At 44.9% G+C, this 14,206-nt stretch overlaps 1 protein-coding gene across 1 annotated transcript in view; it reads left to right on the plus strand.

The window, feature by feature from the left end:
- The window catches only part of FRAS1 (Fraser extracellular matrix complex subunit 1), a 1,618,415-nt gene that overhangs the window by 1,274,358 nt on the left and 329,851 nt on the right, over positions 1-14,206 (plus strand). Inside the window, exon 56 of the mRNA XM_069626341.1 lies at positions 7,247-7,394. Within this exon, the coding sequence (XP_069482442.1) occupies positions 7,247-7,394 (148 nt within the window). The remainder of the gene's footprint in view (positions 1-7,246; positions 7,395-14,206) is intronic.

The raw sequence follows: 14,206 nt of genomic DNA on the forward strand, positions 1-14,206 counted from the left end.
GTGGAGGCCCTGATGTCCCCGAGGGAAATAGGGATAGATGCCAAACTCCGGCTGATTCAGCTCCGAATTCTGCACAGGTCCTACTACTCCAGAACGCAAATGGCCAGTTGGGATGGGGATGTAACCGCAGAATGTAGTCGATGCAAGAGGGCAGAGGGCACCTTCTACCATTTGTTATGGGAGTGTGGGGTACTACAGGAGTTTTGGACTGCGTGTTTACTCCGCCTCTCCAGAATACTTGGCTCCACAATCCCGAGAGACCCTAAGCTTATCCTACTGGGTATAGGGGGCGAAACTGACCTTAACAAGTATGAAAGATTGTTTCTAGGAGTAGCACTTGGTGCTGGAAAGAGACTCACGGCAGCCACATGGGGCTCGGGGGACAGGATAACCATTGACAGATGGTCCAATGAAATGGACAGATGCGCCTCCCTGGAGAGGCGAATTTATAATGCAAGGGGCTCCCCCCGTAAGTTCCAGAAAATATGGGGAAAATGGGAACTATAAATGCTAAGACCAAAACAAGGGACAGCGGCGACGCCCTACGCAGCTGCCGGGTGGAGGGTGCAGATTTCCGAATTCGAGCCCCAGTCCCCCCCACCCCCGCAGAACCACACAACTGTCAAGGAATATGTTGAGCACCCTGTCTATTGCGATCTTGATGATAGGTCTCCTAATGTCTTTTGTGTACTCATGCTGAAAGTGCTACCTTTCTTTTTCTTCTTTTTGTTCTCTGTTTAACAAACCAATAAAAAAAGATTTATTAAAAAAAAAAAAAAAGGGGGGGGGGACCATGACCCATCTACTTTTATTCCGTGAACATTGCAGGGAGGATGTATTTCCTTGAGGCACGTGGGCCCTTTATTGCTTTTATTCACCTTCACAAGAAGTGTATCCACGGTATATAGGCAGATTGGTGTTTTATTGATCCGTCCTGTAAAGTGGACCAAAGAAAGTGAAGAAAATACTAAAAATCCTGTATGGACTGAAGGGTGTCAATCAGAATATAACCAATGTATTTGGTGTTTAAGCAGGTAAGGGCCAACGCTGCGCCCTAATACAAACCAATGTTTTTGCTATTAATGGTAAAGGGTTATGGATTTCAGAATAACCCACAATAAGGTTTAAAAAGAAGAGGAGAGAAAGAAGAGAGCTCTTCTCTACTAAAGAAATATTGATTTTATCCTGTATCCCATATCTTCTTAGGAATATCGTCTATCCAGGTGGTCGACTGGTTTCAATGACGTTCTCGCGCTTGTCATCTTCATCAGGACATGTGATTTCCTGCGTCCCAAAGGATCATCTTATCCGAAAGTTATGGTGGTGGTTACCACATCCAACCTAGGGGGAATGTTAAAAAGAAATTTCGGCCTGGTTCCGGTAGATATTTCTTGTACAGGCAATTTTGCATTTACTTATTTATGATCAAAAGGTGATTTAAAGTGAGTAAACATTTTGTAGATCTATGCAATCTCTTAGTGTTCTGTCCGGTACCCCAAGGGGCCCACATCCCCATTTAGAGATTTACTAGCATGGTTTTCTCGTGATTTCTACTAAACATGTCACATAGAGGTGGAAGTGAAAAATACCTTGTGCCCAGACCGTGTGGATATTAGTCTGGTTGGAGGTGTTGGTAGGTAGAAGCCGGATCTCTGTTCATTATGTTAGATATTCCGGATATGTAGATGGGTGGCCAGATCCCCTATAACAAGGCATAAGGAGCGATTAGGCATTGGTTCTTGTGTTAGTTTAAGTAGAAAGGTACGGTATGCAGTGCTGCTGCCATCGCCTATTCATTAAGCTAGAAAACCGCTTCACTCATTGTGTACTTTTTTTAAAACAGCCTTTTTTAGGCACCACTCGAATTTCCATGGGTGCGTATTGTATAAGCAAATTAGTCTCACAGAGATCATTTTTGCTAGTGCGCATTTGTCTTATTTAAGCGGTTGGTTTTTGTGCCGTTATGGGTGCGCTGGTGTTAGGCAGAAACATGTGCAGTTCCCTTAGGGAACACTGCAAAAGATTTAAGACTACAGGTGTTGGCAGTAAACCCACTTGGTAGCAGTCTGTACCACCCAGATTTATCTGGTAGCTGTGGCTGAGCAGTCAGACTTCTCTCAAGAAGAGTTAGGCAGTATGCAAAGTATATACAATAGGCATTCAGACACACTAATACAAGCAAACACTGACCAGAGCTTTGGTATCAAAGTATATAATTATTTATTTAAAAACACACAGTTTGAAACACTCCAGCACTCTTATTGTAAAATATTCTAAACACAGTTACTATTGTAATATATACACCCCTTTCTCTTTATCAGATAAGTCACAGTAAAACACCACTTATTTTCATACAGAGGTGAGCGCTTAACTAAATGTCACTCCAATAAGTTTGTGAGAAAGGGAGGGAAAAAAACAGAATATGGAAAAGGTACACCACTCTAAGGTTCAGGAACACTGTTAGCAAGGCAGAAGAGCAAAAGTCACTGGTGAGCCAAAGTCCAAAGGCTGGGCCCACTCTTAGAGAGAGCAGAGCACAAATGCGCCCAAGATCACACAGTTACACTAGGCTTAGAAAGTCTTGCAGAGGGTTCAAAAAGATTTTAGAGAGGCTTTAGGAAAGTTTAGCCAGGGTGTCCCAGGCTAACCCAGGTTCGAAAGCCGGGGGCTAAATCTACCCCGTACAGTCGGTAGCAAGGGAAGCCAGGCTGGACACGGTACCTTACGTGGGAAGGATCCTCCAGCGGTGGCAGTTGTTCCTGTCAGTGGGTGCAAGTCGCGTTGTCGTCCAGGGGAAGAGAAGATCTCGACTTGGAGGAAAGATGAAGGTCGTTGCACTACCAGGGACGAAACCAGCCGCTGAGTTTTCCGGTTAAAGGTGGTACCTTTGTTCGCGGTCGTGGTAAAACGTGGTATCCCGGTTGCTGGGGTGCTTGGCACAGGCAAGGCGGCCACGAGGTACGTCGGGAAGGCGAAAAGACAGTGAAACTGGTTATCCCCACCAGTCAAAGGAAGAAGACTCTCCGGCGGGAGATCTCCTCTGTCGTTCGGAAAAGTGGTGAGACGGTCCAGCAGGGCTCCAGCGGTGGTGGTGTCATGGCAGGTCGGCTCAGCTTCTCCCTCGTCGGATTCTTAGGTCCTGTGGCGACTTCTGAAGTTCCAGTCCCCAAAGCCCTGCTTTTATGCAATGATTCACTCAGCCTAGCTGTCACTCAAACATGCTAAGTGGTGAGCCGGCCGGCTCACCACTTGTGCCAATCAGGACGGAGTGCGACTTGAGTTGCCTAGGCAACTCAGTCCAGGGTGCCTAAATTCCCCTCCACCCCTCCTAAGTACCCCAGACAGAGTGGTACCACTTTGGAGGGCTTCTGTGGAGAAGCCCGCCAAAAAGTGGAACAAAGGGCTCGACTTGGGTTGGAGTCACAGAAGAGAACAAACGCCATTTTAGAATCAAGTTTTGGCAAAAAATACCAACCGGAGAATTAATATTAATTAAATAAACCGGCGGTATGTTCGAGGCTACCGTAAATAATTAAATAAAGGTAGTAGCCTAAAACAATGGGAAATCCCATAGGAAAATATTTGCGGTCGAATATAAAAAGTAGTATCCACTGCCACCAGCCAAAACTCGATCAGGGGGGACGGAGACGTGCCCCCTCGACTAACAGACCCCGGGGCAATTGAATTGCCCCAGCCAGTACGTCCACAATATGATGGTTTGTACTGGTTCTGTTCAGAATTTAAGACTAGTAAAGTCAATGGTGACTTTACATGCCCTGGGAGACAGTAGTCAGTCCCAGGGTATGGAGTCTATACTGGGGGGGTCACTATGACACCCCTGTGTCACTGCACTGAGGGTGCTCTGTAACACACATCACAAAAACACATGAAGCCCTATGGAGTAAAAGACCCCATAGCCCATTAAACACATCTAGATTCAAAGAAACCCACTCAAATCATGCCCAAGAGTGAGGGTAAAAGAGTCTCACTCTTGGCAGGAGAAAAAAAAAATAAACCCCAAAAATCCAGCAAAGCTGCTGGGGGACTCACTAGGTTAGGAAATTCAGCCTAAACAGAGAATTCTCCCTAACAGCTGGCGTATGTAAGGCGGATGGTTCAGACAGTGTAGAATCGATTGTATTGTGGATGGCAGAGGCAGTGTTTAAGCTGTCCCTTCTTCCAGAGTATGCCGCGCGATATGTGGGTGCTGTTCTTACATAATGATCGCCTTTCGTACGATCGATTGTGTTATGGATGATAGAGACAGTGCTAAACTCTCCCTCCTTCCTATAACGTGCCACGTAACAGGTGGGCACTGTTCTTACATAGGATTCGACATTCGTTCCTAAAGGCATTGGCCCTCATTACGACCCTGGCGGAATCCGCGGTGCTAAAAGCACCGCGGAGCATGGCGGAAAGCCGCCGATAGCGCCATGGGGGTTGGCGGATTTACCACCCCATGCCGACCTTGGCGGAGCGGTAAATCCCCAATCCCCATTTTACCCTTCCCCATTCCCATTCTTGCCCCATAGGGTATAATGGGAGTGGGGAAGGAGTTAATTACGCCGCCGTAAAGTACGGCGGCGTAATTAACAACGAGGTCCCTTAGCGCCATGGTTTTCTCCGCCCGGTAAAACCAGGCGGAGAAAACCTCCATGGCGCTAAGGGAACTCGTAGTACGGCGGACGGGTCCGCCGCGATTAGCGCTGGTGGAAACCCACTCCGCCAGGGTCGTAATGAGGGCCATTGTCTTACCTGAGCTGTTACGATTCCAGCCTGCAAGTCGGGCCACTTCGCGTTCGATCGCGTACCCGTCACAGCAACACAAAGCAGTTGCTAGGAGACGTGCTAGAAGTATTTGTAGACCGTCGTCTATTTTGATAATGCGTCTCTAAACGGTTGGCCATTTTGGAATGTACTTGACCCGTGGCTAGCAGGCTGATTATCCTTTGACTGTCTTTATCAAGGCTATAAACAATAACCTTGTGATGGTGTAACAGAAAGACAAAATTAGAAAAAGTTAATAAAAGGTTTTATGAATTAAAACAAGACCTATACTTGTGATCTTCGTGGGAGTGCGGATGTAACACCATGGAGGTGCATTACCTTATTGCTATAGGGACACACTCTGATGGTGCTGTGTGCCCTATTCTGTTGCTCTATATATAGAGATCAAACAGTACGGCTATAGAGGGGTTTGCCCCTTCTTCGTTGCGCACAATCTATGTTTTTTGCACTGGACCTTAAGGACAGCCCCGCTGTGGGGTAGATCCTAGATATGTCAATGCCGGTGGCACCCAAAAAAACAGTCATTCAGAGCCCTTGAATTTTTGAACGATGCAAGTCTGCACTGGCATAGTGGGTGCATGGAACAAGTGCAGCAGGCAGTGCAGAAAAGGAGGATCAGGCTCAAGACGGGGTGTAGCAGGGACGCTATTCCAGAGTGAGGCCCCTGCATAGGATAACGATCTCCCTCTGAATCTCTGCTTGAAGAACCGGCTCACTCGCAGAAGGTTGGAGGTAGATGAGCGGAGGGCTCGGGAAGGACAGTATTTAGGTAGATAACGTTTCAGATAGGTAGGTCCCAGGCCCCATAAAGCCTTGTGGACAATGCAGAGGGTCTTGATCTTGAAACATGCAGCCAAGTGAGCCAGTTGAAGGAGTTTAGCGCCGTAGTGATGCGTTCCCTGGGCTTGAGACCAAGGATAAGTCTTGCAGTTCTTTTCTGTATGAGTTGCAGAGGGTGCAGAGCAGAGGCAGGGAGGTTGAGTAGTCCAGCCTTGAGAGAACCAGGGCTCTGGAGACAGTGAGCCGCTGGGGGAAGGTGAGAAAGGGAAGAGTACCTCTGAGGAGGTGTAGCTGGTAGTTCGATTTTTTAGAGATGTCCGAAATGTGAGTGGAGAAGGAGAGAGTGGAGTCGAAGATGTCCCCAAGGTTTTTTGCCTCGCAGGTTGGTGCGGGCGCAAGGCCAAGGGAGGCCGGCTAGAGTGAGAGTGGGAAAGCCGGAGTCCCAATGCAAACAATATCAGTCTTATTGGTGTTGAGGCAGAGGCGGTTTGCAACACACCATGACTGAATTGCAGACAAACAGCCAGATATGAGCGAGGTAGAGGAGGTGGCTGAGGGTAGCCTGAAGGAGAGTTGCATATCATCCGCATAACACTGAAAGTTAGAGATGAAAGTGGCAATCACACGTGCAAGGGCAGCCATGTAGACATTGAAGAACTAGGGGGATAGGTTAGAACCCTGGGTAACGCTACATGTAGAGCAAGTAGGGCTGAAATGGAGGGTAAATGAGTGAAAGTCATAACAGGAAAGGAAATGTGGAGAGACATGGAGGTTGTACATACGGAATGCCAGGTGTGAATGGGGGTATGCTGTAGGTAAGGAGAGAGGTAGGAAAGATAGTGTAGACATGGCTGAAGTAGAACTGCTGTTAGGGATGTGAGGGTAAAGTGGGTCAGGAGAGATTCAGCTAGGTTTTCCAATCTTCCATATCTTGGATGGGTAGGGCATGTTGTTGCCTATAATGCTTTTGCTGATGTCTGCAACTTTAATATGTTTAACGTTTGAGCGGGCAATGATCTTAAAATAATTTATTTCAATACCTCTTTCCCTGATTTTAAATTGAAGTACCAAAGCACCTTTGGTTTACTGAATGAACTAGGATGCAATAATAATGCATGCACTATATAACTTTTAGTGACAGGTTCATTTTAGGGAACTGTTAAATAAAATGTAAGACATTATTAAGATGAATGTTAAGAATATTTGGTTATTGCTAAACATAAAACAAATTTAAACCGCTCTGCGAAAAGAACAGCGAATCAGATGTAAACTGCACATATTTTGAGTAGAGATGCTGCCTAGACGCTCTACACTAAGGGGGTAATTCATGGATTATTTGTGGCGAAAAAAAACGGATTTGTGCGCCATTCTGCCCGCAAATCCCCATTTGTTAAACAGGGATTTGCGGGCAGAATGGCGCACAAATCCTGTTTTTTTCGGCGCAAATAATCCATGAATTACTGTTTAAGTACATTCAAATGTTTGTATATATTGCTTCCATTTACTTTCAGGGCGTACGTGATACTGGGTTAGTGTATTTGTATTTGATCTCAGACTGTATTTAACATATGAGTGACTTGATTTCTTGAAAAATTCAGTAGCAGCCAATTGCAAATAGAAAATGTATAAAATGTTCTTGTTTTCACAATCACAGCTGTTATTTTCTGCTTTCTTGTAGTTTTGCACTTTGACAATCCTGGATGATACACAGCACCCGGTGATCGAAGGAGTGGAGACATTTGTTGTGTACCTGAGCTCAGCCCAAGGAGCCGAAATAGACAAGCCTTTCCAGGCTACAGTTGGAATCAATGACACCTTTCAGGATGGTAGGTCAACCATCCCTTTTCAAAATATATATTTTATTCTTTTAAATTGGTAGATGAACGTACCTCCTCCACCCGCCCCCAAGCCACGTTTACAGTGATTGATTTTACAATCACCAGAGGGCAGTTAAAACACAAGAGGGGAGGGTAGTTTACACTTAAACTCTTCTGATGGTTTTTCTTAGGTTTCAGCCTTTGAATTTAGTAGCCATTCTCTGAACTGAGTATTTGTATTTTCATTTCCATTACTTAAAGAAGTTCAGGGAGGGAGTTAGATGCATGAGGTGTCTATCATTTTTAATCATATGCGAGAACAGAATCACAATTAATCTTATGAATGTCATTTAATAAACAATTTGCTAACTTCTATACTTCACTATACAATTTGCTAACTTCTATACTTCACTATATTCGATGCAGCTGGTCACATGCCATCACAACGTGCTAGAGTATTTGGATGTTCTCACACTACCTTGGGTAGAGAATGAACATAGAGGCTTGTTATGTAGACCTGTTGCAGAGAAAAGATCAGGGAGGCAATTGATGACCTTGCCTCCTGCAATGCTGTGGGCTCTCATGGCGTTGGCACAAAATGTTATATTTAGTTTGAAGAGTTGTTGCCCCTTGTCTGCATATGTTATAGCATGCATAGGGAGATGGGTACACTGCTGGAAAAAAGACAATGGAGGCCCACATTACTGTCCTGGCCAAACTGGGCAATGAATGAAGTGTTTGGTCACCCTAAACGTTGCTCTCTCCTCAGCATTGATTACAGGATTTTTGGTAAAATACTCTGCAGAGTTGCCTTACTGATTCCCAACCTAGTTCTCCTGGACCAAGTGGCCTTTATCCTGGATAGATATACCCGAGATAATTTAAGGAAATTCATTTCAATCTATCCTTAGGTAGCCTCAGACCTCCCTGTAGCCACAGTCCTGCTAGATGCTGATAATTGTCTGGAGTGGCCCTTCTTAAACAACTTTTGAGTAAAGTGGGTTTGGGTGACCTTTTTATTTCTCTGGTTATACATATCGACACTACCCCAACACCCATGGTCTACCACTAGTATTCAGTCGGAACCCATTGCTTTGTCCCAGGGTACAAGATGGAGGTGTCACAGTATTGATTTTTGATGGTATGATAGCCTTCTTGCCAAATGGCTGTATGCCATGGTATAGCAGGAATATTTAGCTGGAATCTTTAACAATTATATTTTCTTAAAGTTCACATTTAAACACACTTTCAACTGCAATGGCCACCACACATTGGGGAGGGGGGGCTGCTGTGAGACTGACAGACAAAACGTAGTATCTTTTTTTAAGTGGTAATATAGCGGTTTAGCTCCCCTTCTGCTTGCCGTTCCCCCTCAACCCATCCTCTACCTCTTCCCCTATACTCCCCCTGCCCTCGCTCTCCCCCACACTTCCCCTCCCCCTCCTCTCTCCCTGTCTCCCCTTCTCTTTTTCCCTCTCTCCCTTAAAGTGACATAGCCCTAAATTTATTTGCTGGACAAAGACAGACATGACCATAACAAGTTTCCAATTTGGCTCATTATATGTACATTGATTGATACAGCCAGGCAAATCACTTATTGTGATATGAGTTAGGAAGCACTTTACATTATACGTTGTAAACCACACAGCTACCTCTCGCTTCATAATTCCTTTACCTGTGCTGCAGTGAATTAATTCTTCCTATCAATATGATTAGTGTATGTGTGTAGGGAATGTTCAGGGAATGGGTATGAAAAATACTGAAGTGAAACGACTTGTACCAAAAACAATTGTTAACAATTTTTTACTCTGCACTTTTGCATTAGAAAACCATACACTACACCACCATGTCAGTACTTTTTTTGATTTTTTTGAATATGCGATTATGCTGGTGAGTTTTTGCAGCTGTAGGAGAAGGGGCATTTTGTAATTCGTAAGCAAGTTGCAATCCCTCACTGATCGAGGAGGGCCTGTGAAAGTGTGAACAAAACAGTGTGTGCTTGCTTCTCAGGCACAGATATCTGGGACATGCCATTTGTTAACTAAAATGTTTTAGGACCCGGGACACAGACTGCTTGCCCCCCTCGCAATGATCAGTCAATAAAGTTAGATTTGGTAACTCAGAATCCTGTTAATGTGAGATAAAATCACTCAAAGGGAGTTGTGTGTCCATGTAATTATGTTTTTTTCAAAATGTCAAAGCCAACACACTTATCCAAATCAGGGACTCACATCTTGATCAAATCAGCAAAACGTGTTTATAATCTGCCTGGTGTATTCGGAAGCTCCCTATGGTGGTTAGCCTACTGCTAATGAAATGTTTGGAGATCCTGTGTGCTGGCTCCAGATTCCAATTGGCAAACAGAAGCTAAGTCTCACAGACACTGTCCCACAGACTCATCACTGACAATGGTTTCATAAAGGGACAACTTTTCCAATTAACAGGATGTATAAGATTAGTCGACACCTCTGATTTCTTTCCTGTATCTTAAAATAAATATTTGTGTGTCCTGTAGTAGATGGTGGCACAGAAATATAATAACATTTTAAAATGAAGAAGCATTGATTTCCGTCCCCACCTCTATTATTACAGTTTCCCCACAGGGCGCTGGTGATGCAGAGTTGGGGAGATATTTCTCCTATGAGCTTTCGGCTTTTGTCATTTGAGGTGTTACAGATTGTTAGGGAGAACTCTAAGAAATGTGCTAATTCCCTCCACTTTAGAGACCCCCAGCAACTTTGCTGGATTTTGAGGACTTGATTTTTTTAACCTGGAGAGAGAGAGAGAGACCCTTTTTTCCGCACACTCTCATGTATTTTAATGTGATTTTGAACTCTGTCTTTCTTTTGGTCGTGGAGTCTGACAAACTCCATAGGCATCATCTTTTACATTGTGGCACACAGCACCGACAGTGCAGTGACACAGGGAAGTCTTTCAGATTTCCCAAAGGTTAAAATACCTTCTCTGGGATAAATTACTGTTTACCAGAGCAGTAAAGTGAAATTGACTTTACTTACATTTGTAACTTTCTAGACCCAGCACCCACTATACTACAATAGGATGGTGGAGGGGGTTACCTAGCATCCTCTTTGTCTAGCTTCTCATGTAACATTTTTATGGTACCCTTTTCTCACGGAATGGCTAGTGGCAGTGGTTTCATTTTAACTAGACCCAGCACACAGTATCCTACAATAATAGGGTGATGGAGGGGTTACCTAGTATCCCCTTTGTCTAGCTTCTCATGTAACATTGTTATGTTACCCTTTTCTCACGGAATGTCTAGTGGCACTGGTTTCGTTTTGAACTACCGTGGTGTGCATTTACTGCGGGCTGCGTTCGCAGCAGCACTAAACACCCAAGGGTGCTATGTTTGTCAAAATGGCTCTGGTCTTCTTTTTTTGCCTTTTTTTGTGTGGAAAGGTCCTCTTGAGATTTACTCTGCGCTCCAAACTAGGTTTGGTCCCATTGTTCACTTTGCATTTGGCAGGATTCACGAGTCAAGCCCGCCTCTGGCTCCTGGGTGTCTGGGGTAGGCAGGAAGTGAAGGAGGTACCCGAAACTCCCTGTGCTTAGTCTCCTAGGAGACCCAAATGCACTCTGTGGTGATTGGCCAGGCCAACTATCTGCTTGGAAGGCAGAGTCAACCGTTGGACGAAGCAACCGAAGAAGAACTTGAAGAGGACGCCTGCTGCAACGTTGGTTTGCCCGGTGAAGCACTGCTGCTGTGCCATGCTGAAACTCCAAATTCATATCAACAGAGAAGCCCCTGCAAGGATGACTTCTCCCCTTGAGTTGGTGGGACCAATCAACCCCAAACTAAGCCACCTGGACATCCATCTCGGAGCTGGTTGAATTTCCACAGAGTTGCTGCTGGAAACCGTATAGCCAGGAAGAGGAACACCAGATTGTGTGCATTGCTTTTAAGCTGGCCTAGAGCTCCAGGAAGATCCTGCAGACTCCCAGGAAGCAGGACTGACCGAGCCGGAGCCCCCTCAACAGAGTGCGAGACCCGAGAAGCAAGGAAAGTCCATCTCGACAGCCAGGAACCACAGTGTTGCTATATTGCGAGCGGTGACCGTCCAATTGTAGTGCAGGAGTCCCAAAATGTCATCCCTCTTGTCCCCACGACTGAGGCCCAGGAACAGAGAGATCTGCAGAGCTGCACAGGAACAGAAGTCCTCTGCTGCACTTTTTCTTCAAAGCAAAGTGTGATCTCTGTAATGTCTGAGAGAACTTACCACTCACTGTAGAGTTGCTTGCATCTTCTACTTCTCACTAGTCTAACCAGCGTGTGGCCCTACATTTGATTCTTCTTTTCTTCAAAGACTTCTAAAACATTGTGCAAAGACTTTTCTACTTACCTACCAGAAGTGCTTCATCCTATATAAGACTTTTGTCCATTGACTTTGGCTTAGCCTGTTGTACTGAATGACTCTTCTTAGGGGATCCAAAAGTATTTGCTTGCTTAAGAATATTTGTGGTCTCTTGTTGTTCTAATAACCTTGTCCTTTTACCAACTTATAACAGTATTCTAAATGCCAACAGTAAGATATTAATGTCCCCATCACCTTAGCTATTGATTTCACCTGAGGGTGTAGGTTGTGTCTGTGGCCCATTCCAAAAGGGTCTTTACCAATTTAGAAACTAAGAGTGTACAGTATTGAAGTATATTTGTGTGGTACTTTTTATATTGTTCCCTTCTGAAGAAGGCTTAGTCTAACTGACTGATGAATAAATTAATAATTGTTTATTCAAGAAACCTTGTGTGTAAGAGTTTATTTGAATGCTTGTCACTGTGACTCTCTGTGTAAATCCCCTACAGCTCACATTAAACCCTCTTGAGAAACTGTGTAGTACAAGCTTATACCAAAGGTTGGGTTTCCTATACCTGTAGTCAGAGGTGTGTGTAGTGCACCCAAAGGGTACTGCATACAAACTCTGCCTAACACAGATTTCAAGTAGTCCTGAGCAATCGTCCCCTCATCGCTCCGGATACCTTCACAGCGAGTTCAGCATTTGTCCTGTTCACTTGAGTTCAGCGATGTGTGTCGAGGTCAGGTGAGGGGTGGGGAGAAGGAACACCAACCCTTAGCTCTCTCACCGGAATAGTAGTAAGCAAAAATGTTTGGAAAGATTTTCTTTTTGCTGCTTTCCTTCCATAGACGTCTATGGGACATCCTTTGTTTTGGCTGCCTTAGGATTTATTTCCCTTGCTTTGTGTCCATTTTTATGGGGAAACTGATCAGTCCCTAAGACTATCAGTACTCAGAGAGTGTGTTTCCCTTAGTGAATTTCTTCCATTTTAAAATCTGCACACATCACCTTAAATGAAGTGCGGTTACGATAATTTGTATCTTTATAACTTTTCTTTTTGTAACTTTGAGGTTACAAAAGCAATGTGTCCAGGATGAGCTGGTGGCAGAGAATATTTTTCTACCGTGTTTATGACTTCTTGCTCGTGCATCTTTGCACTAAACACATAATGCCATAAAAAGTAACATATACTCTAAAATGGCTGTGCCAAGAGATTTGAACCTGTCCTTTGGCCATCTTGGCCTTTGTCCTGCCCTTTTGGATCCGGAATGACCGTACATGTAAAGCCCTTTCACAGGCAAGGCCTCTGCTTTCCCAAGCAACGTGCCGGTCTTTGTGTGTGGCCGGATGTGGGGGCTGGGACTGTCTGGTCCCATTCCACATCAATTTCCCCAAGTGTCTGTTGCTGAGCAGAATGTTTGTCCAATGGCTGTCTATGATTGGATAGCCACTGCCCATTTGAATGGTCCAGATCCTTACCCTTGGTGGACCTGGTAGTGAGTGCAGCCCAAATTCTGAACCAAAGGAGGACCCATTTTGACAGATCATCATTGGCGCCAAGACCCCTATGAAGAAGTTGAGCCCGCTGAAGACCAGTGGACGGCCATTGCAGCTAACCAGCATTAACTCCCGTGCAGTGCCTGTGCAGCCCTGGTCCTCTGTCCCGATCTCGAGAAGGCCCTTGTCAGTGTTTCGACCCCTGTTCTGGTGGGAAAAACCAATCTCAACCCCTACTCAAGGATCCTTGCCTGCTGAGCCTTCGGAACTGTCCCTAGACCACCGGGTGGACTGGTCATTTCTCTCCTGGGCTACTTAGATAATACAGGTTCTGTGAGAAACCTCACGCATACGAAAACAACCTCTGCATCTGTGACCCTTGGGCCTCCCTCAATCTAACCAAGCACAGACATACGTGGCTCCAAAGGATTCCGGAACCCCTGAAGTGGTCTCTTGGTAAATTTGAGCAAGGTGGGTATGTTTACATTCCTGTTTTGTCCCCCCCACTCTGCTCCATAGGGTTACATGGGCGTAAAGTCTGTTCCTATCTCTGTCTCCTGAAGTAGATCGGGGATGGTCTTGTCAAGGATCCTTCCCTGGGACTTTCCTAAGGTGGTGGGATTGAGAGAGACACTTGCCTGAACTTTGCTAAACTTGTGCAACACTTCATCGCAACCACTGGCATTGCTAAATCCAATAGTAAACCTACCTGAACAGCATAGCTTGTGGAACTGGTGAATTTAGGACACTAAGCCCCATCCTGTTTCAGAGCTGGTAGTAATATGAGTTAGAGATCTAATTCTAGGATTGCACATAAGTGTTTTATCTCTAATTTTATTAATTGATTACTTACCTGTGTTTACTGGCTTTGAATCAAATTTGATTTTTTTCTCATCTCATTTTACAACACACAATTATTGAAGTCTTGCTTATGTTATGCTCTCCATTGTTTAACTTTCTAAAGTGTAGGGGTCCTAGTCAGAACCTCCAGTTGTGGGGGCACATATATG

The sequence above is a fragment of the Ambystoma mexicanum genome, chromosome 6p (genome assembly GCF_040938575.1).
Source record: "Ambystoma mexicanum isolate Mex_15411 chromosome 6p, UKY_AmexF1_1, whole genome shotgun sequence".
Classification (NCBI taxonomy): domain Eukaryota; kingdom Metazoa; phylum Chordata; class Amphibia; order Caudata; family Ambystomatidae; genus Ambystoma; species Ambystoma mexicanum.